The 24,840-nt window shown below is 41.1% G+C and overlaps 2 protein-coding genes and 1 long non-coding RNA gene across 5 annotated transcripts; 1 reads left to right on the top strand and 2 right to left on the bottom strand.

Moving 5' to 3' along the window:
- The first annotated feature begins 973 nt into the window (after nt 1–973).
- Nucleotides 974–21,401, top strand: LOC129177362 (uncharacterized). The gene is made up of 3 exons (XR_008569618.1): nt 974–1,147; nt 20,456–20,516; nt 20,637–21,401. It is a non-coding gene; the product is annotated as an uncharacterized LOC129177362 (long non-coding RNA).
- On the bottom strand, nt 6,218–14,780 carry LOC129177360 (gastrula zinc finger protein XlCGF28.1-like). Of its 2 annotated transcripts, none has more exons than XM_054768425.1 (2): nt 14,642–14,780; nt 6,218–10,563 (listed from the first exon to the last, which is right to left on the bottom strand). In XM_054768425.1, the coding sequence occupies exons 1-2, from the start codon at nt 14,754–14,756 to the stop codon at nt 9,254–9,256; spliced, it is 1,425 nt and encodes a 474-aa protein (XP_054624400.1). In that variant the 5' UTR covers nt 14,757–14,780; the 3' UTR covers nt 6,218–9,253. The 2 variants fall into 2 exon arrangements, with proteins under 2 accessions (XP_054624400.1, XP_054624399.1); XM_054768424.1 differs by lacking the exon at nt 14,642–14,780 and adding an exon at nt 12,857–13,952 and having other exon boundaries at nt 6,220–10,563.
- Nucleotides 16,145–23,646, bottom strand: LOC129177361 (zinc finger and SCAN domain-containing protein 31-like). Of its 2 annotated transcripts, XM_054768427.1 has the most exons (4): nt 23,356–23,646; nt 21,565–21,900; nt 20,445–20,509; nt 16,145–18,786 (listed from the first exon to the last, which is right to left on the bottom strand). In XM_054768427.1, exons 1-4 carry the CDS (start codon nt 23,549–23,551, stop codon nt 18,721–18,723), a joined length of 663 nt encoding a protein of 220 aa, XP_054624402.1. In that variant the 5' UTR covers nt 23,552–23,646; the 3' UTR covers nt 16,145–18,720. The 2 variants fall into 2 exon arrangements, with proteins under 2 accessions (XP_054624402.1, XP_054624401.1); XM_054768426.1 differs by lacking the exons at nt 16,145–18,786; nt 20,445–20,509 and having other exon boundaries at nt 20,839–21,900.
- Between the last annotated feature and the right edge of the window lie 1,194 nt (nt 23,647–24,840).

Raw genomic sequence — 24,840 nt, 5'->3', positions numbered from 1 at the left:
GACGTGAAAGACGGATTAAACGGTCCTACCGTGCTTGGATTCGATTCCATTTGTTTCCATCTTCTGCGTCGCCCTTTCCTCTCGCGGTAACACCTTGACTTAACGCGTCTTGTTCTTCTGTAAAATAGCTCGTGTCCATGTGTAGAATGGTGGTGAACAAACGTCTCTGCTGCTGCTGGGAGGGGGTCGATGGAAAAAAAACACACACACACACACACAAAGACAAGTGTAACAGATGCGGAAAAAAAACATGTATTATCATGTCTGTAATGTTTTTGTTTATGGGTTAATTTCTCCAAAATCCCTACTTTGTGATTTGTTTTGGTTTCTTCTTAAGTTATAATCTAAATTCTGTAACTTTATTTTCGTATTTCCTTTGCCATGGTATGAGCTTTTATTTTGAAGGCTCAGGGGATGTCATACTGTTGCTCGCGTCGTCAGTCAGTCCATGTTTGTGCTGCTTGACAGGTACGTTGGTGTGGGAGCAACTAAGTTCTGTAATAACATTTCAGTGGTTAAAATATTGCTTTATATTAACCTAATGGGACCCATGTTGTTACTTATTTATGTTTCTTTAATAATATGTCGTGTAGTGTGGTCTTGGGGGTGTTTTTGACTGTGGGAGAGCAAGCTAACTAATTAGCTAGCAGCCACGTTTTTCTCTCCACTTGGGGGTGTGCGTGAGCTTGTTATCGTGCATTGTGCTGAATGTGCCTTATTCTTGTACAGGCCCGTTGCTATTGAGGAGCTCACGTGCATGTCCTCTTCGTATATTCCACCACACTGCAGGTATATTGTTTTACTGTGAATGATTTATTTCTTTTATTCCATTACTTGTGCTTCAGTTATGTGCATTTAAGTTAATGGAATTACATTATTGTTATGTATTGTATTTATTTCATGTCATTTCATGACCTTTGTTATTTACTTTACTTTCTTTACATTTTGAGTCCATGTTTGTGCTGGCTGACAGGCCCGTTGCCATTGAGGAGCTCACGTGCATGTCCTCTTCGTATATTCCACCACACTGCAGGAATAAACTTCTGTTCCAAAGCCATCTCTGTGTCCCTCCATCGTGCACCAGAACACAACGCAGTATAGCTGGGACCTGCGGATACACTGGCAGCCCGGCTACACAAGCACGCAGGTAAGTTTTGAAAAACGCCTCCCGCTATCAGCTCCACTCCTGCAGCCTTGACGAACCTGCCATGCAAGCTGGAGATGGGCGGATCGAACCAATTATCGATGGCGTCACTACCACGTGTAGTAGTATCACGTCGATTGTAGCTTGAGTCTCAAATATCTGTTCATATTGCTACATTGCTATTTATATATTGTTATATTATTAGTATTACAGGACACAGTAATACAGCTTCCAGCAAAGTCCAGAGTGCTGCTTTTTATTGAAAACATTCAACAAGAAAGGAAAAAACACAACAGCAGCAAAAAAAACCCCAAAAAACCCAGAAAAATCTGCAGTAATTTTACAATAGAATCAAACTTTTAAACGAAAAAAGTTGGAACCAAACAAGAAAAAGTGGTGATTTTACGAGAATAACATCATACTGTTACATTTTAGCAGTAAACATTTCAAATATTAAAAGAAGAAAACTTGTAATACTGTGAGAACCAAAACACAACAAAATAAAGTGGTACTTTTAAAATATTAAGTAGGGCAAATGTTAAAATATCGTGAGAATAAAGTCTAAATATGATGGGAATAAAGTCATAATATTTCAAGTGGGGGGGAAATAAACATAAGTAGAAATGGTACAAACAGCTGTAATTATACGGGAATAAAGTCCAAATATAAAGAGTAAAAAGTCGTATTCTAGTAGGTTGGGGGTATGTTATGATATTATGCAAATAAAGTCAAATGAAAAAATTACAAAGATTATTTAAGTAGAAAGTTGAAATATTGTGACTTTTTTTAATTGTAGTTTTTGAAAAATTAGGTTGGGGGAAAAGTTATGATATGATGGGAATAATATCGAAATACGGCAATAAATTCTTAATATTACAAGAAGAAAATTTAAAAGACGAGTTGGAGGGAGGGGGGCAACAGTAGAAATTGGGGGAAAAAAAGAGCTGTAATTTTACCAGAAAAAAAAGAGTAAAGAGTCGCAATTTTTATATTGTCATTTTAGGAGCATAGTTAAAATATTAAAGAAAAAAAAGTTGTTTTAAAGCTGTAAGATGAGAAACAAACAAAACAAAATAAAGTAGTAATTTTTAAGAAAATGAGGTGGGAGGAGAAAGAGTTATATTTTGATAAGAATAAAGTCATATTACAAGAGGAAAACTTACAAAAATTACATAAAAAGAAAGTTGAAATACCATATTTTCGCGACCATAAGGTGCACCGTATTAAAAGGAACAGTCTCTTTTACGGGTGCTATTTCTGTATTTAACACACATATAAGGTGCACCGTGTTATTGGGCGCGGGTATAGTCAAACATACAGATGAAAAAAAGATCAAAGATGGCGCCCTCCGTGGCAGACGTCTCTGTGACACTCTCCCGTGTTTTTCTATTTTTTGCTATCTTATTGTTCATTTTGGACATTCAACACACTCACGCAGTACATTACAACAGGGAGACACTTTTGAACATCGGCAGGGTTCACCATGAACTTTCATTTAGCCTCTCAGACTTTGCCTTTCTTCTGCGCCGGGAGAACGCAGCAGCCTGCGGCCCCGGTGAGCTGAATACCCGGCGAGCAAAGCATCCGAGGCGTAAACGAGGCAAGCGAGCCGGCCTGCATGCTAGGCTAAAAGCTAGAGCGACGAGGCCACCGCTACCAAGCCTGCTGCTAGCCAACGTCCGCTCTCTTGAAAACAAGATGGACGAACTACGAGCAAGGATTACAGCTCAACGTGAGATCAGGGAATGCTGTGTCCTCACCTTCACAGAAACCTGGCTGACGGAGGATATACCGGACTCGGCGATCCAGTTGGAATCATTTGCTGCTTACCGGGGAGATCGGACTTTAGCGTCTGGTAAACACAGAGGTGGCGGCGTCTGTGTTTACGTAAACAAACGGTGGTGCACAGACGTACAGACGATGGAAAAGCACTGCTCGCAGGACATTGAGCTGCTGATGGTGAAATGCAGACCTTTTTATTTACCTCGTGAGTTTAGCGCTGTGTATTTAACTGCTGTTTACATCCCACCACGAGCTAACACTGCTAATGCACTAGGCCTCCTGCATGACATCATCGATAAACACGAGACCAAACACCCAGACGCTGTATTCATTATATCTGGCGATTTCAACCACTGTAACCTCAGGACTGTCCTCCCCAAATATTACCAGTATGTGAGCTTTCCCACAAGGGAAAATAACATCCTGGACCAAGTCTACTGCAACATGAAAGGTGCTTTGAAGGCTGTTCCAAGACCCCACTTTGGAAAGGCTGACCACATCTCTATATTCCTTTATCCAACGTACAGACAACTTCTCAAAAAAGCTCCCCCTGTAAGTACAGCAGTTAAAGTATGGAATGAAGAAACTGATCAAGTACTTCAGGACTGCTTTGGCTGCACAAACTGGGATGTGTTTAAAACTGCAGCGGGGAGGGAAGATTGTACTGTTGATTTGGATGAATATGCTTCTGCTGTTACTGGCTACATTAGCACATGTATAGAGACTGTTACCACCACCAAGTATTACAGAAAATACCCTAACCAAAAACAGTGGATGAACTGTGATGTAAGGGCTAAGCTACGTGCTCGTTCGACTGCATTTGTCATGGGCACCGCTGATGACTACAAAAAGGCCAGATATGACCTGAGGAGGTCCATACGGGAGGCCAAAAGACAGTACAGACAGAAGCTGGAGGGCTACTATTCCACCTCAGACCCTCGGCGCATGTGGGCGGGGCTCCAGCACATCACAGACTATCGACAGCAGAGTAGCGTAGCCACGTCCAGCCAAACCACACTTCCAGATGAGCTGAACGAGTTCTATGCCCGCTTTGACACCCAAACTTCTGATGAGCAGAGAGGGTGGCTGAACCTGGGGAGCACACAGGACGCACCTCTCATGGTGACATCAGCTGATGTGCGCAGGGTTCTAAACAAAACAAACCCACGAAAAGCAGCAGGCCCAGACAACATCTCAGGACGTGCACTTCGGGTTTGCTCATCAGAGCTAGCTGATGTGCTTGCTGACATATTTAACCTGTCGCTTGCACAAGCATCTGTACCGACCTGCTTTAAGTCCACCACCATAGTGCCCGTACCCAAGAAGAGCAACGTGACCTGCTTGAATGACTATCGCCCTATAGCACTCACTCCTATTGTTATGAAGTGCTTTGAAAGAATAGTCATGACCCACATCAAAAAGAGCATCCCGGCGGCAACTGTGGACCCTCTACAGTTTGCATATCGCCAGAACCGGTCCACGGATGATGCAGTCAACACTGCCATCCACACAGCCCTTTCTCACCTACAGGGCCAGGACACATACGTCAGAATGCTATTTATAGACTATAGCTCTGCTTTTAATACAGTCAGCCCCCACAAACTCACAAATAAGCTCCTCACACTTGGCCTGTCTCCCTCCCTCTGTAACTGGGTGTTTAACTTTCTCACAGGCAGACCCCAGTCAGTCAGAGTCCACAACCGCACATCCAGCTCAAGAATTGTGAGCACTGGGACCCCACAGGGGTGTGTGCTGAGTCCACTCCTCTACACGCTCTTCACCTACGATTGCGTGGCCTCCCAGAACAACACCAGCATCATTAAATTTGCGGATGACACTACAGTCATCGGACTGATCACTGGTGGTGTTGAAACATCATACAGAAGAGAGGTGGCGGACCTCATAGCTTGGTGTCGTGATAACAATCTCCTTCTCAATACAGATAAGACTAAAGAGATGATCATCGACCCAAGAACAAGGGAAAAGGAGCCACATAGACCCCTGTTTATTGGTGAGACTGAGGTGGAGAGGGTGAAAACCTTCAAGTTCCTTGGCACACACATCAGCGAGGACCTCACCTGGTCTCACAACACCCAACAAATTCTGAAGAAGTCCCAAAGGAGACTGTACTTCCTGAGAAGACTGAGGAAATTTGGCATGTCCACCACAATCCTGAGTTGCTTCTACAGATGCACCATCGAAAGTGTCCTTACCGCCTCCATCACTGTTTGGTACGGTAACTGTACAACACGTGATAGGAAGGCACTCCAGCGGGTGATCAAGACCTCACAGAACATTGTTGGGGCAGCCCTCCCCTCACTGCAAGACATTTATACATCTAGAGTCCTACGCAGAACACACAACCTCATCAAGGACAGCACACATCCACAACACTCATTATTCACACTCCTACCATCAGGCAGACGCTACAGGAGTTTGAAGTCCAGGACCACAAGGCTGGCAAACAGCTTTTACCCACAGGCCATCAGGCTTCTCAATGAAGCACTCAGACACGCCACACGCAACACACACTCATAGCACTTTATTTATTTATTTATTTATTTGTATTATTTACTTGCATTAATGTCTCTTCTGTTGTTGTTGCTTAATTTCTTGGTATTTATGTATATGTGTTTATGTTTCTTATGTTCTTATTCTTTCTTGTGTTTTTCTTTCTTTTCCTTGGGAGAATGAACAGAATAAGATTTTCATTGCATGGTATAACTGCTGTTTTACCATGCACATGACAATAAAACTCTCTTGAATCTTGAATCTTGAATCTTGATACGGGCGCTCAAGAGTCAGTGAGGCAAAGGGCTGACGGGGGCCGTTAGATATAAACATGTGGGGCCCGTTTGTTGATTTTGTGCAAAACCTTAACCACACACTGAACAGCGTCTGTGTAGGCTCTCAGTCGTACAGGAGTTGTCCATCGAGGGAAAGGCTTCTTGAGACGTCATCTGTACTTCTGTGAAGAAGGTGTCGGACGTTTCGCTCCTCATCCAAAGAGCTTCGTCAGCGAACTAATAAGTGCTGGTAGCTTAGGCCTTAAATACAGTAAGAGTGGGCGGAATTGGTGTGCCAACACCCTCCTTCTATTGGTTCCTTACACTAAGCCTGGGCGGAGTAGTGGTATAATCCTCTCCTGCTATTAAGACCTCCGATAAAAGGGAAGTGTCGCTCCTTGAGTTGGGTATGAACGACTCTGATACTGGCTCGTTAGCATCTATTGTTCTGGCTTGGCCCTGACTTCACCTCATTTGCAAGACTAAGAGCTGTGGGTTTTGGTCTCAGCAACCTGCTGAACACAGGGTCCAAATTAAACCTCAAACCACCATTCCGATTCAATGATGGCTTCTGTTGTTTGACAAAAATAGCTTCCTTTACTCCTCTTTCAAACCGTCTGTTTTCTTTGGCCAAAATCTTTACCTCGCTGTCCTCAAAAGAGTGATTGGTAGCTTTAAGGTGTAGATGTACTTCTGATTGAGGACCACTAGAATTGTCCCTGCGAACTTTGGGAGAGACATCCTTCTGCTGGTATGTAAAAAAAAAAAAAGAAAAATCTGCAGTAATTTGACAAGAATAGAATCAAACGATTAAAAGAAAAAAGTTGGAACCTAACAAGAAAAAGTGGTGATTTTACGAGAATAACGTCATACTGTTACATTTTAGCAGCATACATTTCAAATATTAAAAGAAAATGACTTGTAATATTGTGTGAAACAAAACAAGAAAATAAAGTGGTACTTTAAAAAAAATTTAATTTAGGCAAATGTGAAAATATCATGAGAATAAAGTAAAAATATGTGTCACGTTTCAGCTATGCCGAGGTTTGGATTCCAGAATGCAGATTGATACACACAGCGCGTGTTATTAAAAAAAGGTTTATTTCAAAAAAAGGTAATAAATTCAAACATAAGCAAAAATACAAAAAGGATAACAAAGGGTCTCAGGGCTAAAGCCAAATACAAAATACAAAACACTGCCGTAACTAAAAGGGCAAGAAAAAACACTAAGCTAACAGAAAGAGCTGCAATACAAAAAGGTAGCAGAAATACCTAGCGTGAGCACGGGTAATGTCCAAAGTTAACAACAGGCAAAAGGGTAGACCAGTTAGAAGGCACCAGAGGAACAGGAAGGGCTGGAGGTTCACAGGTAAGCGAAGGAATAACTGGCGCTGCTCAGTTGTCTGGCAGCAGCTGATAAAGGTAGCAGTGATTGATCACAAGTGTGTCTCATCAGCTCGATCAGTGCCAGCATGCGCTGAAACAGACGGCAGACAGGGGGCAGCAGAGCGACATACACAGTAGAGTCCCTCTATATAGAGAGTTGAGACATAAGTAGTCGAAAAAATACGGTGACGTGACTCGTGGAGCCATCTTGGGGCCAAATTTGCGTTTGCGTTCGCCTTGTCTTTACAGTATTCTTTGGCGTATTATTGTTTATTCCCCAAAAATGCCGGGTTGTTGTGCATTTGGATGCACAAATAGACATGAGAAGGGTTTCAAGCCTTACAGATTCCCTTCAGATGTCAACAGACGGACAATTTGGGAAAATAATATAAACCGTTTGGGCTGGAAGTCGAACTCGTCTTCAAAGCTGTGCGAGGTAGGGTCTGTATATGTTAAAATGTTTAATGTCACAATGTTTTGACAACTTGACAGAGCCACCTGGGGCGATGTTACTAAGTTTAAGGCATCTCTTGATGATCTTGGCACGTTTTGGAGAGAGTGTTTACCTAAATATTGTGTTCTACTTAATTGTTTTGATATAAGAAAGTAGCCTAAACGTAAGATATACTATAAAAAAACGAAAAAAATAAGGCAGTCATGGATGCTTAGAGTTAAGAAGATCCTTGTGTAAATCACCTCTGGTTGCAAATAAAGTAATCCATGATCTCGAGCAAACTTATAAAACTGCATTCATTTTGCAAAATCTGCACTTGGTTCGAGGTATAAATAATAATGAAATAACAATGAAGAAATATACATATTTTCATCATTTTCAATGTTTAAATATTGGGGCTTTTATATCTCTGTCATTTATTTTCATTCAAGTATCATGAGGTGAACATGGTAATATTTTGACTATTATAAAATCTCAATGTTTTAACAAAAGATGGCAAAATTATACCATATTACACATTGGAAAATATAGATCTGTAAATAATTATAAAACAGACATTTTGCATGCGTCCCTTTGTGGAGAGACATTACAATTTCCATGCATTGTCGTACTGTGCACGCAAGCCGAGCGCTTGAATTGGCCCCAACATGGCGGCGTAATCTCAGTTGACGTAACTCTCTATATGGAGGGACTCTAATACGCAGTACATGACAATATGATGGGAATAAAGTCATAATATTTCAAGTGGGGGGAAAATAATCATAAGTAGAAATGGTACAAACAGCTGTAATTATACGGGAATAAAGTCCAAATATAAAGAGTAAAAAGTCGTATTCTAGTAAGTTGGGGGAATGTTCTAATATTATGCGAATAAAGTCAAATTAAAAAAAACTACAAAGATTATTTAATTAGAAAGTTTCAATATTGTGACTTTTTTTATTTGTAGTTTTTGAAAAATTAGGTTGCGGGAAAAAGTTATAATATGATGGGAATAATATCAAAATATGGCAATAAATTCTTAATATTACAAGAACAAAATTTCAAAGATGAGAGTTGGGGGGCAACAGTAGAAATGGGGAAAACAGAGCTGTAATTTTATGGGAATAACGTCCAAATATTAAGAGTAAAAAGTCGCAATTTTTATGAGAATAAACTTGTAATATTGTCATTTTAGTAGCATACACTTAACAAAATGAGAAACAAAACAAAGTAGTCATTTTTTTAGAAAATGAGGTGGGGGGGGTTATAATATTATGGGAATAAAGTCATAATATTACAAGAGGAAAACTTACAAAGATTACTTAAGAAGAAAGTTGAAATACCGTATTTTCACGACCATAAGGTGCACCGTATTAAAAAGCACAGTCTCTTTTACGGGTGCTATTTCTGTATTTAACACACATATAAGGTGCACCGTATTATTGGGCGCGGGTGGTCAAACATACGGGCGCTCAAGAGTCAGTGAGGCAAAGGGCTGACGGGGGCCGTTAGATATAAACAATTGGGGGGCGTTTGTTGATTTTGTGCAAAACCATAACCACACACTGAACAGATAAAGGTAAAACGGTTTTCTCCATTGTGTATTTTCAAATATCGATTTTGTGCAAAACCAAAATCAGACCCTGAACATGTAAAAGGTTTCTTCTTTCTAGAAAGTCCAAATTACCCAAGTCTTGACAGCTTTTTTCACATCCTGCTACTTCATTTACTGCTGCTGTTCTCACCAACACACTTGTGATTGTTAAGCTGGTACTTATAAGAGAATCCTTCAGCACACACACCGCAACTCAACACTTTCTCACCAGTATGTATTCTCATGTGTGTTTTCAAATATTGACTATATTTAAAACCCTCCCCACACACTGCACAAGTAAAAGGTTTCTCACCAGTGTGTACTCTCATGTGTGTTTTCAAACATTGATTATGTCCAAAACCCTTACCACACACTGAACAAGTAAAAGGTTTCTCACCAGTGTGTATTCTCATGTGTGCTTTCAAATGTGTATTATATCCAAAAGCCTTACCACACACTGAACAAGTAAAAGGTTTCTCACCAGTGTGTATTCTCATGTGTGCTTTCAAATGTTGATTACATCCAAAAACCTTACCACACACTGAACAAGTAAAAGGCTTCTCACCAGTGTGTATTCTCATGTGTGCTTTAAACTTTTCAGTGTGTCTGAAACTGATCCCACACACTGAACAAGTAAAAGGTTTCTCACCGGTGTGTATTCTCATGTGTGATTTCAAATGTTGACTTTGTACAAAAGCCTTATCACACACTGAACAAGTAAAAGGTTTCTCACCAGTGTGTATTCTCATGTGTGCTTTCAAATGTTGATTATATCCAAAAGCCTTACCACACACTGCACAAGTAAAAGGTTTCTCACCAGTGTGTATTCTCATGTGTGTTTTCAAACATTGATTATGTCTAAAACCCTTACTACACACTGAACAAGTAAAAGGTTTCTCACCAGTGTGTTTTCTTGTGTGTATTGTCAATTGATCCTTCCGAGAGTATCTTCTATTACACCATAAGCACATGAATGGTTTCTCTCCTGTGTGTAATCTCATGTGTGTTTTCATATGACAACGGTATTTAAACACTTTGTCACAGTGAGAGCATTTAAAGTGCGTGTTGTCAGTGTGACATGTCATATCAGCTTTAGCACCTTCATCATCAGTGTCAGGAGAGAGTGACGTTGTGTTGTCATTATCTGATAGTGGAGCTAATCGGTTGTCTGCTTGTGATCCTCCACAGTGGTCTCCATCAGCTTCTGTTGTCATGTGTTGAGTCGAGCGGCTGCTTGGAGGCTCCCCCCCTCTCTTCTCCTCACTTTCACCTTTGTCTTCATCATCTTCAGTCTTCACAGGGACACCAATCCCTGGAAACTCCTCCAGTCCTTCAAGATGCTCTTTCTCCTGACTGATGCTGTGATCATTCTCTTCCTCTTTAACGTGGGGGGGCTGTGGCTCCTCCTGATCAGGTGGAAGATGTTCTGCACTGACTTCTGTGGGACACAAAGTTACAGTACAGTATTCTTTGATGTCCAGTGGCGGGCCACAAGATGCGATTTGGTGGGCCGCAAATGGCCCGCGAGTTTGAGATCCCTGATCTAGAGGATTAAGAGAGAGTTTATTTTTCCTCAACGAAGAAATACTATATATCCAAACAAAACTTCCAAGCAAATGCTTTCGTGTGTATTTTTTGAGTGGCAAAAAAACTTTAATTTTTGGAACCAAGAAAAGACGGCTTAGAAATGATCCACTTGCACCATGGATATAAGAAAAAACTATACTGCTCAAAAAAATGAAAGGAACACTTGGAAAACACATCAGATCTAAACGGGGGGAAAAATGATGTTGAATATCTTTCCTGATAATAAGTGGGTGATGTATTAGTAACAAAATGATGCCACATGATTTGATAGAAATGAAAATGATCACCCTTATAGAGGGGGGAAATCAAAGACACCCCAAAAATGAAAGTGAAAAAATGATGCAGCAGACTGGTCAATTTGGCTAAAATGTCACTGTAGCAAGTCAAAATGATTCTCAGTAGTTTGTGTGGCCCCCACGTGCTTGTACGCATGCCTGACAACGTCGGGGCATGCTCCTAATGAGACTACGGATGGTGTCCTGGGGGATCTCCCAGATCTGGACCAGGGCATCCATGAGCTCCTGGACAGTCTGAGGAGCAACCTGGCGGCGCTGGATGGACCTAAACATAATGTCCCAGAGGTGTTCTATTGGGTTTAGGTCAGGTGAACGTGGGGGCCAGTCAATGGGATCAATTCCTTCATCCTCCAGGAACTACCTGCATACACTAGCCACATGAGGTCGGGCATTGTCGTGGACCAGGAGGAACCCAGGTCCCACTGCACCAGTGTAGGTTCTGACAGTGGGTCCAAGGATTTCATCCCGATACCTAATAGCAGTCAGGGTGCCATTATCTAACCTGTAGAGGTCTGTACGTCCTTCCAGGGATATGCCTCCCCAGACCATCACTGACCCACCACCAAACCGGTCATGCTGAATGATGTTGCAGGCAGCATAACGTTCTCCACAGCATCTCCAGACCCTTTCACGTCTGTCGCATGTGCTCAGGTTGAACTTGCCCTCATCAGGGAAGAGCACAGGGCACCAGTGGTGTAGTTGCCAATTCTGGTGGTCTTTGGCAAATGCCAATCCAGCTCTACGGTGCTGGGCAGTGAGCACAGGGCCCACTACAGGACGTCGGGCCCTCAGGCCACCCTCATGGAGCCTGTTTCTGATTGTTTGGTCAGTAACATTCACACCAGTGGCCTGCTGGAGGTCATTTTGTAGGGCTCTGGCAGTGCTCATCCTGTTCCTCCTTGCACAAAGGAGCAGATACCGATCCTGCTGAGGGTTGAAAGACCTTCTACGGCCCTGTCCATCTCTCTTGGAGTAACTACCTGTCTCCTGGAATCTCCTCCATGCGTCCAGGTACCGCAGTGATGCCCTGGTCCAGATCTGGGAGGAGATCCCACAGGACACCATCCGTAGTCTCATTAGGAGCATGCCCCGACGTGGTCAGGCATGCGTACAAACACGTGGGGGCCACACAAACTATTGAGAATCATTTTGAGTTGCTACAATGACATTTTAGCGAAATGGACCAGTGTGCTGCATAATTTTTTCACTTTCATTTTTGGGGTGTCTTTGATTTCCCCCCTCTATAGGGTGATCATTTTAATTTCTATCAAATGATGTGGCATCATTTTGTTACTAATACATCACCCACTTATTATCAGGAAAGATATTCAAGATCATTTTTCCCCCCAGTTTAGATCTGATGTGTTTTCCAAGTGTTCCTTTAATTTTTTTGAGCAGTATATGTTGTAATTTCTCAAATCTTAACGTTTTGGGGAGTGAGGGAGACGTATATTGGTGCTGTAAAATAGATCGACAGATAGTAGATTACACATGCCTAACAAGTGACTGCCGAAAAATTGCACATGCGCAGAACCGTTCTGCGTTTCCGGTACATATTGCGTCGGGACAGAGTGAAACTGGGATTCATTCGTAGTTTGTGACTTGCAATTCTATACCAAAATGATAGGGACACTGTTTTCCTGAGAGTGAGAACCCTCTCGTCGTTACTCCCTACAGTATATAAAACACACATCCAGTACAACAAGGTGCAATGAAGGGCATGCAGCAGGATACTGACACAGGCGAAGTATTATTTTTGAAAGCATCAAACAAACAAAAAATAATAATATAGTTGGCGACGGGCCATTTAGGAATAATGTAAAAATAATGATTAAAAAGTGGACAAACCTTCTCTGTATAACACAACCCCAGGCTTCTTGAAAACAGCGTCCAGTATTTGACGCTGCCGCTCGTTCTCCTCTTTTGTTCGAGAAAGTTCCTCCTCGTACTCTGCTATCGTTCTTTCCAACACTACAAATATTTCTTCAACTGCCGCCGTTAGTCGCTGATTCACCAACGCTCTCAACATTTGTACTTTACACATTTTCAAACAATCACAACACTCACTTGAGCGCTTCTTAGCGATGTGTTGATCTCTTTGTTAGCAGCTAGCAGGCACACGCAGGGAAGTTTGAGGGCTTAAGCACTGAACTCTAAACTACCTGGAATGGGTGTCACGGCTGACCGCACGAAGCCATTGTCGGCCATCTTGCTTCACCCAAAAAAGCACATACGCATATGTAACAGATGCCAGCCTGTGAGGCTGTGCAAGTGTACGTTGGTAAACCTCACTCCCTCTCCCTCAAGAGCTGCGCTGAACACGCGGTCGACAATCCGGGCTTTTGGCCGTGTGGTCAGCGCTCTCGCCTCTCATTGCATATGTTCAAGCCCCGGTGCGAAACAGGGCGGGTTACTCATACACATACATGTATCTTCATTCACTACATTTATTATGGTTCGGTATAAAAATTAACACGGATTCACAAAAATTCAATTGAAACAGAGTAAATTTACTAGACCCAAATGTAAAAATGTCCCTCCAGTTTAAGGTTTTCCCTACCTCTATGGTGTGAAATTACAATGCATAACAACTCAATTTCAGTGTTCACAAGGTATTTGTTATGATAAGTATCTACGTAGCATCAAAGTTAAATGCAGCGCATACCTTAAGAAGATGATCAGGAAAGTCAAATATTGTTGGAACTGCATTTTGTCGCAATCTAACAGTCTGGCCGGTCCTGTCCAAGTTCTCCTCAGTGAAATGACTTGAACAGAGTTGCGATCTGGCTGCAGGAATCCACCTGTCTCTCCGCATATTTACTACCCATTGCTTTAGAAGTTGAGCATTGCAGTGTGGAAATCTAACGTAGAATAAGGGGTAATTTACAACTACTTAGATGAAAAGATGCTTACAGATTTAAATTATCTATTTTTTTTAACTATTTTTATTATTTATAAGCATTTACCTACCTGTGAAGTGTAAGTCCCTTCTCGCGATTTTCACGAGTATCACGATTTGTGCAATTAAATAGCAGCACAAGACGGCATCTCGAACTCCTCTTAGTTCTTAGGCGCTCTTGTTTTGGGTGAAACAACATGGCGACTTCTACACTTCCGGTGGCGTCAGGCCTCCAACGCGCAGCAAGCGATCGGGGCCATTCCATGTATAGAGTTCAGTGGGCTCAAGTCGTCTTCTGATAACGTTCATTCATGCGCGCGTCTTGCGCGTCAATACGTATTACGTCATTCTGTACGCGTCTTAAAAAAATAGCACCTTCAGAATAAAAGCAGTGCAGCTTTAGTCAATGAATGAGGTGAAATTAGAACGTATATTTATTTTGGAATTTCCAGTGACCCTGGAAGGTGGTCAGAGTCAGCGAGGGCGGGCCAGTTAGTGTCATCTCGCCCGCGGGCGTATGATGCCTTGGTCTGGTCTAGTTTAACGGGATGTGTGTGAAGGAATGCACCAAAGTGATTGATGCCACACACCGTTAAAAACGAACATGAAGAAGAATACTATGCTTGTTTTTTTCCTCCTCTTTGTTTGTAAATACATAAGACGTATATGCATACATTTATGTATGTATATACAGTACATACAAATACATATAGATACCCAAGTACTCAACCTACGGATACACACTCCGGTCCAGTAGATGGCGGTATGCACCTCAAACGTTGAGGAAAAGGCTTCTTGAGACGTCATCTGTACTTCTGTGAAGAAGGTGTCGGACGTTTCGCTCCTCATCCAAAGAGCTTCGTCAGCGAACTAATAAGTGCTGGTAGCCTAGGCCTTAAATACAGTAAGAGTGGGCGGAATTGGTGTGCTAACACCCTCCTCCTATTGGTTCCTTACACTAAGCCTGGGCGGAGTAGTGGTATAATCCTCTCCTGCTATTAAGACCTCCGATAAAAGGGAAGTGACGCACCCTGAGTTGGGTATGAACGACTCTGATACTGGCTCGTTAGCATCTATTGTTCTGGCTCGGCCCTGGCTCCACCTCATTTGCAAGACTAAGAGCTGTGGGTTTCGGTCTCAGTAACCTGCTGAACACAGGGTCCAAATTAAACCTCAAACCACCATTCCGATTCAATGATGGGTTCTGTTGTTTGACAAAAATAGCTTCCTTTACTCCTCTTAATAGCAGGAGAGGATTAGAGGAGAGGAAGGTTTTGCACAAAATCAACAAACGCCCCCACGTTTCCCACATGGGAATTATAATTTTTCACCACCACACATGTTTAAAAGTAATCATTCACATTTTATTGCTAGGGAAGCAAACGCCCCCCCACATGTTTATATGTAACGGCCCCCGTCAGCCCTTTGCCTCACTGACTCTTGAGTGCCCGTATGTTTGACCATACCCACGCCCAATAATACGGTGCACCTTATATGTGTGTTAAATACAGAAATAGCATCCATAACTGAGACTGTGCCTTTTAATACGGTGCACCTTATGGTCGTGAAAATACGGTATTTCAACTTTCTTCTGAAGTAATCTTAATCTTTCCCCCAATCTAATTTTTCAAAAACTACAATGAAAAAAGTCACAATATTTCAACTTTCTACTTAAATAATCTTTGTAATTTTTTTTATTTGTCTTTACTCGCATAATATCATAACATACCCCCAACCTACTAGAATACGACTTTTTACTCTTTATATTTGGACTTTATTCCCGTATAGTTACAGCTGTTTGTACCATTTCTACTTATGTTTATTTTCCCCCCACTTGAAATATTATGACTTTATTCCCATCATATTTTAACATTTCCCCTACTTCATTTTTTAAAAGTACCACTTTATTTTGCTGTGTTTTGTTTCTCACAATATATAATTTTTTTCTTTTAATATTTCAAATGTATGCTGCTAAAATGTAACAGTATGACGTTATTCTCGTGAAATCACCACTTTCTCTTGTCAGGTTCCAACTTTTTGCTTTTAAAACTTTGATTCTATTGTTTTTTTGTATTTTTTTTTGCTGCTGTTGTGTTTTTTGCCTTCTCGTTGAATGTTTTCAATTAAAAAAAAAAACAGCACTCTGGACATCTTTGCTGTAAGTGATAACCATCAAAATGATTAAGAAATGAAGAAATACATTGTGAAGTGAATCTATAGAATATGAAACTCCGACCTACAACGATTAGTAATTCAAATTCTTCCTGTTTAATGGTTTAATTCATCCTGAACATGCATGAGTCAAACAGTAGCACATCACATAGTACAATTCACAATTTTGCATGTCCAAAAAGGAGTAGGAAGAAGCAAAGCTTATTTAATCCTACCCCTCATCAGTTTCAATACATTTATTCTCCTCTTGTTCTTCCAAGTGTACTTTGTAGGTCTACATGACAATGTAGTGCAATCATAGCCAAGGTTTTTACTTACTAAAAGGAAGCTAGAGGCTTCATAATTGATAAAATGGTTGGTTGATAATGAGTGAGTACAGACCATGTACTCACCACAATGAAGAGTTAGTAGTCAGTGTAGTCGTGGTTAGATGTTGTATTGTATGTACACAGTAGTTCAGGTCTCTTCTTTGTATTTTGTGAACATCAACTGCTTGTACTTTTTCTTAAAATCGCTTATTAAATCGTTCCTTACTCAGTCCGTTCCCCAAATTGATTCCACGTACAGAAATGCTGAAGGTTTTCAGTGTTGTCCGTGCATAGAAGTGTGTCAGGTTAAATTTTCCCCTAAGATCATATTTCTCCTCTCGTTGATTAGAATTGTTTTACATTTTTGGGTGGGATGTTATTGTTTGCTTTATGCATCATTTTAGCCGTTTGAAAGTTTACTAGATCCGCAAATTTTAATAATTGTGATTTTATAAATCAAGAGTTTGTGTGTTCTCTGTAAGCAGCATTATGGACGATCCCGAGTGACCTTTTTGTAGCACAGTTAGTGGCTGGAGTGCACTTCTGTAGTCATTACCCCATAACTCGGCACAATAAGTTACATATGCTGATATCAGTGAGCAGCAGAGCTTATGTAGTGCTTTTTGGTCAAGGACAAATTGTGCTTTATTCAGTATTGAGGTGTTTCTTGCCACTTTATGTTGTACATTTTTAATGTGAGATTTCCAGTTCATCTTCTCGTCTATTATAACCCCGAGAAATTAATTTTCGTTCACCCTGTCAATGTCTACACCATCAATTTGTGTTTGCTGATACGTTTCCTTTTTGCACTTACCAAATAGCATTACTTTAGTTTTACTGAGGTTCAGGGATAGTCTGTTTTTATCAAACCATCTTTTTAGTATTGTTAGTTCATCTGTGATTTGTTGTACTAGCTCGGGTGGGCTACAGTATCTCCAGAACACAATGCGGTTGTATCGTCTGCAAATAATACTGGCGTTAGGTCTCTCGGGACTTTACAGATGTCGTTTATATATAGATTGAATAGTTTTGGTCCTAGGATTGACCCCTGGGGTACGCCGCATGATATGTTTACCTCCTACAGTAGCTTCACATATTGCCTCCTGTCTGCTGAGTAGCTTTTAACCCAATTCAAGACTAAACCTCTGATTCCATACGTTTCTAGTTTTGTGATTAGGATATCATGATTAATTGTGTCGGAGGCTTTTGTTAAATCCATAAATACTGCAGCCGCGCACTTTCTGTGATCTATAGCATTGGAGATTTCCTCTGTAATTTCAATTAGTGTCATGGAAGTTGAAATATTAGTTCTATATCCCTATTGACTGTCCGCGAGTAACTCATTTTTTAAAATTTTGCTTATTAGATACTTCTCTCAGTGGACAATGTCTGTTATAGCACTTCATATGACTATTAAGAAAGTTTTTATATGCCTCGTTCACGTCATTCTCACTATATACGCACTCCCATCTTTGTTTTTCCAAATCTTTCCTAAAAGCGCTAATACTTTCCTCTGTATGTGATCTTCTGAATGTCCTGATATCGTCCTTCTTTCTCTTTTTATAGTTTTCATTATAAACACTGGAAGATGGTCAGTAATATCATTAATTAGTAATCCAATCGTGTTGTTATCGAAATGATTGGTGAATATGTTATCAATTAATGTTGCGCAGTGATCCGTACTTCTACTTGGCCTGGTGGTTTTAGGATAAAGACTTAAACTGTGCTTTGTATCTGTAAAGTTATCTATTCTGTTTTGCTTATTTTAATTCAGAAGGTCAATGTTGAAATCTCCACAAACAAAGATTGTTTTTTGGCTAATGTCTGTGAATGTTGCTTTGATCCAATCCTCAAATATCTCAATGCGAGACTTGTTCTATATACAGTATACAACTTACTAGTACATTTTTACTTTTCTCTTTACTGATTTATGCATTTTGAAATGTTATCAAGAGCAAATGACATGTTCTTTACTACTTTATAGTTCAGATTTTTATCCACATACTCGGCCGCCACTCCACCACTTGTGGTTGTTGTTCCGATTGATGCAGTTCATGTTCAGTTCCTGTGTCCAGTAATAATAAGAATATAGTAATATATAAATAGCAATGTAGCAATATGAACAGATATTTGAGACTCACGCTACAATCGACGCGATACTACTACACGTGGTATTGACGCCATCGATAATTGGGTCGATCCGCCCATCTCCAGCTTGCATGGCAGGTTCGTCAAGGCTGCAGGAGTGGAGCTGATAGTGGGAGGCGTTTTTCGAAACTTACCTGCGCACTGGTCTTTGGGTGTGTGTGTTTTTTTTGTTGAAAAATGGACCTTCAGTCCTTGCCATGCCATTGTTGTATCACTATAAAGACTACAAATCCCATCAGCCGTTCTTGAGACTGTAATGACATCAATTTTGACCATCAACTCCACAATACAAGCTAATCGTTGCAGCACTGTGGCAACATGAGCCAGGATTCAGTGGAATGCACTGAGTGAGTGGTTCTTCAATTATCATGCTAAAGACAAAATTACAAGGCGATCTTTGACCTCCCATGAGGGACACGCCGATCGCTTCCGGGTTAAATGCGGAGCAATTTATCAACGAACAAGCTAGGATTTATTTGTTTCGGATAAATGTCAACGACATATAATACAACGGATAAAAGTAAGTAAAATCCGACTGGTAATGATGAATAATTTTGCCCACTTCGTGTGTTTTTTTCGGCGCTTCGTGCACACGACACGAACGGCGACCTACGAGAGGTAAAAACAACGGCTGTCAAAACGAGTTACACTGCTCGATAAACACAACATTTGTAACCCTTATGTTGTTCTTTGGATCATTTGCCTGCACACTTGTATTAAAAGTGTTGAACTGCTCCAAAAGCTCCCTGCCTCTGCTTCTGGGGTCCAAACCCGCTCGACATCGTCACATTTTTTAAAATTTCAACTCTAAAATTAAATTTTCCTCACAATATTACGAGTTTATTCTTGTACAATTGTGACTTTTTTACTTGAATACAACTTTTTACTTTTATTAATATTTGATTTTATTCCCATAATATTATGACTTTTTCTCCAACCTTCTTGTCCAAAAAATTCCCATTTATTTGTTTTGTTTCCTTATAACATTACAAAAAAAAAAATCTTTAATATTTCAACTCTAAAATGAGATTATCTTTCCTCAAAATATTACCAGTTTATTCTCGTAAAATTGTGACTTTTTTACTTGTTAGAATCTGCCTTTTTACTCCTAAAATTTGGATATTATTTCTGTAAAATGACAGCGTTTTTTCCCCATTTCTACTGTTGGGTTCACCCCCCAATACTTTGTTGTTGTAAATTCTTTTAGTTTATTTTCACGACTATGAATTTTCCCCAAGCAATTAAAAAAAAAATCTAAATATTTCAACTTTATACTTAAATAACCTGAGTAGATTTTCTTCTCATAATATTTGGACTTTATTCCCTTTTCCACAATTTAATGTTTCAGAAATTGCAACCGTATTTTGTTGTTTTGTTTCCCAAAATATGACATGTTTTTTTTCTTTAATATTTAAACTTTAATATTTAAAATAATTTTATTTTTTTTCATCTGCCTAAAATATTTGTCCTGTGTTTTATTGTGTCTATAATCATGATCAGCTAATTTAAAAGGCAAAAATCACAAAATTCAATGAGCTGGGAAAAAAAAGTCAAGTAAAAAAGTGCTTGGTATCAGATTGATACCAAAGTGTGAAGTATCGCCCAGCCCTGGCAGACATATTAAAAAGTGAACTTTGAGCGGGGCCGGCACTACACGCCCCTTCCACGCACCGCTTCCTCTTCACGCCTTGAGCACACAACATTAGCCTAGCCTGGGGGGGCACCTACCATGGCGTGTGTGCGTAAACAACCCAAACTCAGCAGATCCCAGGAGTTATTGCACCGTGCCAGAACCCAGGAGGTGGTAGAAAAGAATGTCAAGCTCTTAGGTGGGCTGTGTGTTCTTGGCATGCACGTGCAATGTCACATGGACTAACGTTACATTTCAAGCAGCTGACAGCACGCTCACCTCTCTCTCAGGTATGGAGGGTGACGCCGACGTCCAGTTCCTCCTGTAGGGGGGAGTATGCAAGTCTGTGAGGTGAGAAATTAGGGAGAGGAGAGAGAGATGATTTCTAGGTGTGTGTGTGTGTATTAGGGAAAATAAAATCATTGGAGTATGTTTCATTTCCGGTGATGGATTTGACATCACGTCTACCAGCCCCGCCAGTCTCTCCTCTCCTCACTCGCAACGCCTCTAACCTTGCAGCCCCGCCTGGTGGACAGGTGTCGTGGAACAGGCAGGAGGCGCAAGATCCAGCACACTCCACCCATGCACGTGATGAGATGGGATTGTGTCGATTGTGCACACATTGAACAAGAAAGTGTCTCTCACCAGTGTTTATTCACGTGTGTTTTCAAATGTTTATTTTGTGTAAACCCTTAACCACACACTGAACAGATAAAGGTAAAACGGTTTTCTCCATTGTGTGTTTTCAAATATTGATTTTGTGCAAAACCAAAATCAGACACTGAACATGTAAAAGGTTTCTTCTTTCTTCTAGAAAGTCAAAATTACCCAAGTCTTGACAGCTTTTTTCACATCCTGCTGCTGTTCTTACCAGCACACTTGTGATTGTTAAGCTGGTACTTATAAGAGAATCCTTTAGCACACACACTGCAACTCAACACTTTTTCACCAGTGTGTATTCTCATGTGTGTTTTCAAACAATGATTATGTCCAAAACCCTTACTACACACTGAACAAGTAAAAGGTTTCTCACCAGCGTGTATTCTCATGTGTTTTTTAAAATTTCGATTATGTCCAAAAGCCTTACCACACACTGAACAGGTAAAAGGTTTCTCACCAGTGTGTGTTCTCATGTGTGCTTTCACACTATAACTGTCTCTAAAGTCTTTACGACACACTGAACAAGTAAAAGGTTTCTCACCAGTGTGTTTTCTTGTGTGTATTGTCAATTGATCCGCCCGAGAGAATCTTGTATTACACAATAAGCACATGAATGGTTTCTCTCCTGTGTGTAATCTCATGTGTGTTTTCATATTCCAACGATATTTAAACACTTTGTCACAGTGAGAGCATTTAAAGTGTGTGTTGTCAGTGTGACATGTCATATCAGCTTTAGCACCTTCATCATCAGTGTCAGGAGAGAGTGACGTGTTGTCATTATCTGATAGTGGAGCTAATCCATTGCCTGCTTGTGATCCTCCACAGTGGTCTCCATCAGCTTCTGTTGTCATGTGTTGAGTCGAGGGGCTGCTTGGAGGCCCCCCCCCTCTCTTCTCCTCACTTCCACCTTTGTCTTCATCATCTTCAGTCTTCACAGGGACACCAATCCCTGGAAACTTCTCTAGTCCTTCAAGATGCTCTTTCTCCTGACTGATGCTGTGATCATTCTCTTCCTCTTTAACGTGGGGGGGCTGTGGCTCCTCCTGATCAGGTGGAAGATGTTCTGCACTGACTTCTGTTGGACATAAACAGACAAACACGCTATGGAATAGTTGTGAATCAACAGCACCTTGGCTGGTTACAGCCAGGTAGTACACTCCATTTTGACACAATCGCTTCAAATGGCCTTATTGTTAGTCAGTGTTGTGCAAATTACTTACTTTTTAATTACTTACTAAAGGAATTACTCCTTCATAAATGTAATTGTTTAAAGTGATCATTGTGTAACTTTTTGAAAAAATCACGTAAATGTCACTTTGTCGATGTTATACGACATCAGTCAGCTGACATTAAGCTCCCCTCCTGATTCGCTCTTACTCCCCCGTGGTGTTTCAAGCTACACACAAAGATGCAACTTTTATCCTGATTATTCTGATTACGGATAAACTAACTCAGCGGTAAGCTTATATCTATAACAAAAGTTATCTGTTCACTGGAAACAAAAGTGTACCGTGCTGGTTGTAAGCTGTTATTTCTTAGAGGTTTATCTTTGGCAATAAATGTCACAGTTTGGGGGTAAAACACGAGGTGGAAGGGCTAAGGGGTGTGTCACTACGCAATACCTACTGGAAACGCAATCGGTTCTGCGCATGCGCAAGATCTACGACACTTCCTCCTCTAGCACATTTTTCCGATTGCGCTTCTGCGACATCACATGCTGTGGTAGTTATTTTTTTTAAATGCATGAACATAAATGGTCAATAACCATACTTCATATACGTCACATATTGGGGGGTCATTTTATTTGTGTCTTTTACTAAAAGACTTTGTTAGCATCCGGACGTTTGTATCGTCTTATGACATCCACCAAGACAGAAGTACATCAAAACGTACGCAATGCACGTAGCACAGACGTACACATCATATCCGGTGACGTGTAACATACATAAATACAATAAAACACATCAAATGCAGTGATATTTCAAGGTAAACAACCATAAGCAGAGTGCAATGATTAATTAAATTAATCTAGAGGATTCAGAGAGAGGTTTTTTTCCCCCCACATGATCCACTTGCACCATGAATATAAGAAAATAAACTATGTTGTAATTTCTCAAATCTTAACGTTTTGGGGAGTGAGGGAGTGACGTATATTGGTGCCGTAAAATAGATCATCAGATGGCGTAGATTACACATGCCTAACAAGTGACTGCCGAAAAATAGGTCGACCGGATGTAGGCGCCTTCTGCACATGCGCACAACCGATTGCGTTTCCGGTACGTATTGCGTCGGGACAGAGTGAAACTGGGATTCAGCCGTAGTTTGTGACTTGCAATTATTTACCAAAATGATAGGGACACTGTTTTCCTGAGAGTGAGAACCCTCTCGTCGTTACTCCCTACAGTGGAGACACTGACACGGGCGAAATATTATTTGGAAAGCATCAAACAAACAAAAAATAAACAATAATATAGTTGGCGACGGGCCGTTTAGGAATAATGTAATAATAATGATTAAAAAGTGGACAAACCTTCTCTGTATAACACAACTCGAGGCTTCTTGAAAATAGCGTCCAGGATTTGACGCTGCCGCTCGTTCTCCTCTTTTGTTCGAGAAAGTTCCTCCTCGTACTCTGCTATCGTTCTTTGAAACACTTGAAATATTTCTTCAACTGCCGCCGTTAGTCGCTGATTCACCAACGCTCTCAACATTTGTACTTTACACATTTTCAAATAATCACAACACTCACTTGAGCGCTGCTTAACGATGTGTTGATCTCTTTGTTAGCAGCTAGCAAGCACACGCAGCAAAGTGCCGTTTATCTAGTGGTACGCATGCGCAATTTTTGTCTTCCTTATGGCGGGTCGCAACCAACGTTTGAGGTGCATACCGCCATCTACTGGACCGGAGTGTGTATCCGTAGGTTGAGTACTTGGGTATCTATACGTATTTGTATGTACTGTATATACATACATAAATGTATGCATATATATAGTATGTATTTACAAACAAAGGGGAGAAAGAGGAGGGAAAAACAAGCATAGTATTCTTCTTCATGTTCGTTTTTAACGGTGTGTGGCATCAATCACTTTGGTGCATTCCTTCACACACATCCCGTTAAACTAGACTGTGCTCCTTCAACAGTTAAACAACTTCCTCTGATGTGTCTTTTCATCCATGTTCAGTCATGCTTTTAGTGTTTTAGTGTTACTTTACTCGCTTGTGTGGACTTGATGAGCCTGATAGGTCATCAGTCAGTATTTAGTCCAGCTGGCAGTTTCAGTGAGTTGCGGATCATTGAGCAGGTGTTTGTTGGAAGTATAGGAATGTAGATCAACTGGTGCAAGCTCAGACATTCATCCATCCATTTTCTATGCCGCTTCTCCTAATTATGCAGACGGGGTACACCCTGCCTGTCGCCAGCCAATCGCAGGGCACATACAGACAAACAACCATTCACACTCACATTCATACCTATGGGCAATTTAGAGTCGCCAATGAACCTAACATGCATGTTTTTGGAAGGGAGGAAACCGGAGTACCCGGAGAAAACTCACGAACGCACCGGGAGAACATGCAAAATCCACACAGAAAATGCCCAATGGAGATTCCAGCCCAGTACTTCCCGATCGCCCATCTATGACTGTGTGGCCAACATGCTAACCACTAGACCAGTGGTCCACAACCTTTTTAGACCCACGGCTCGCTCGTGTTCCCACAAATCATCCGGTGAGATCAATTTTGAAACTCCCGCTGTTTTCGCTCAGCACCAGATGTTGTCACGGCAAAGGGCTGACGGGACGTTCGGTATAAACATGTGGGGAGTTCTTGTGTAACCCGCCCTGCTTCGCACTGCCCGCACCGGGGCTCGAACACAGGACCTTCGCAATGGGAGGTGAGAGCGCTGACCATACGGCCAAAAACCTGGACTGTCGACCACGTGTTCAGCGCAGCTCTCAAGGTAGAGGGAGTGAGGTTTACCAACGTACACTTGCACAGCCTCACATCCGTTACA

This window comes from Dunckerocampus dactyliophorus, chromosome 2 (genome assembly GCF_027744805.1).
Source record: "Dunckerocampus dactyliophorus isolate RoL2022-P2 chromosome 2, RoL_Ddac_1.1, whole genome shotgun sequence".
Classification (NCBI taxonomy): Eukaryota; Metazoa; Chordata; class Actinopteri; order Syngnathiformes; family Syngnathidae; genus Dunckerocampus; species Dunckerocampus dactyliophorus.
Note: the sequence above shows the minus strand (reverse complement) of the source record. Positions and strands in the feature narration are given on the sequence as shown.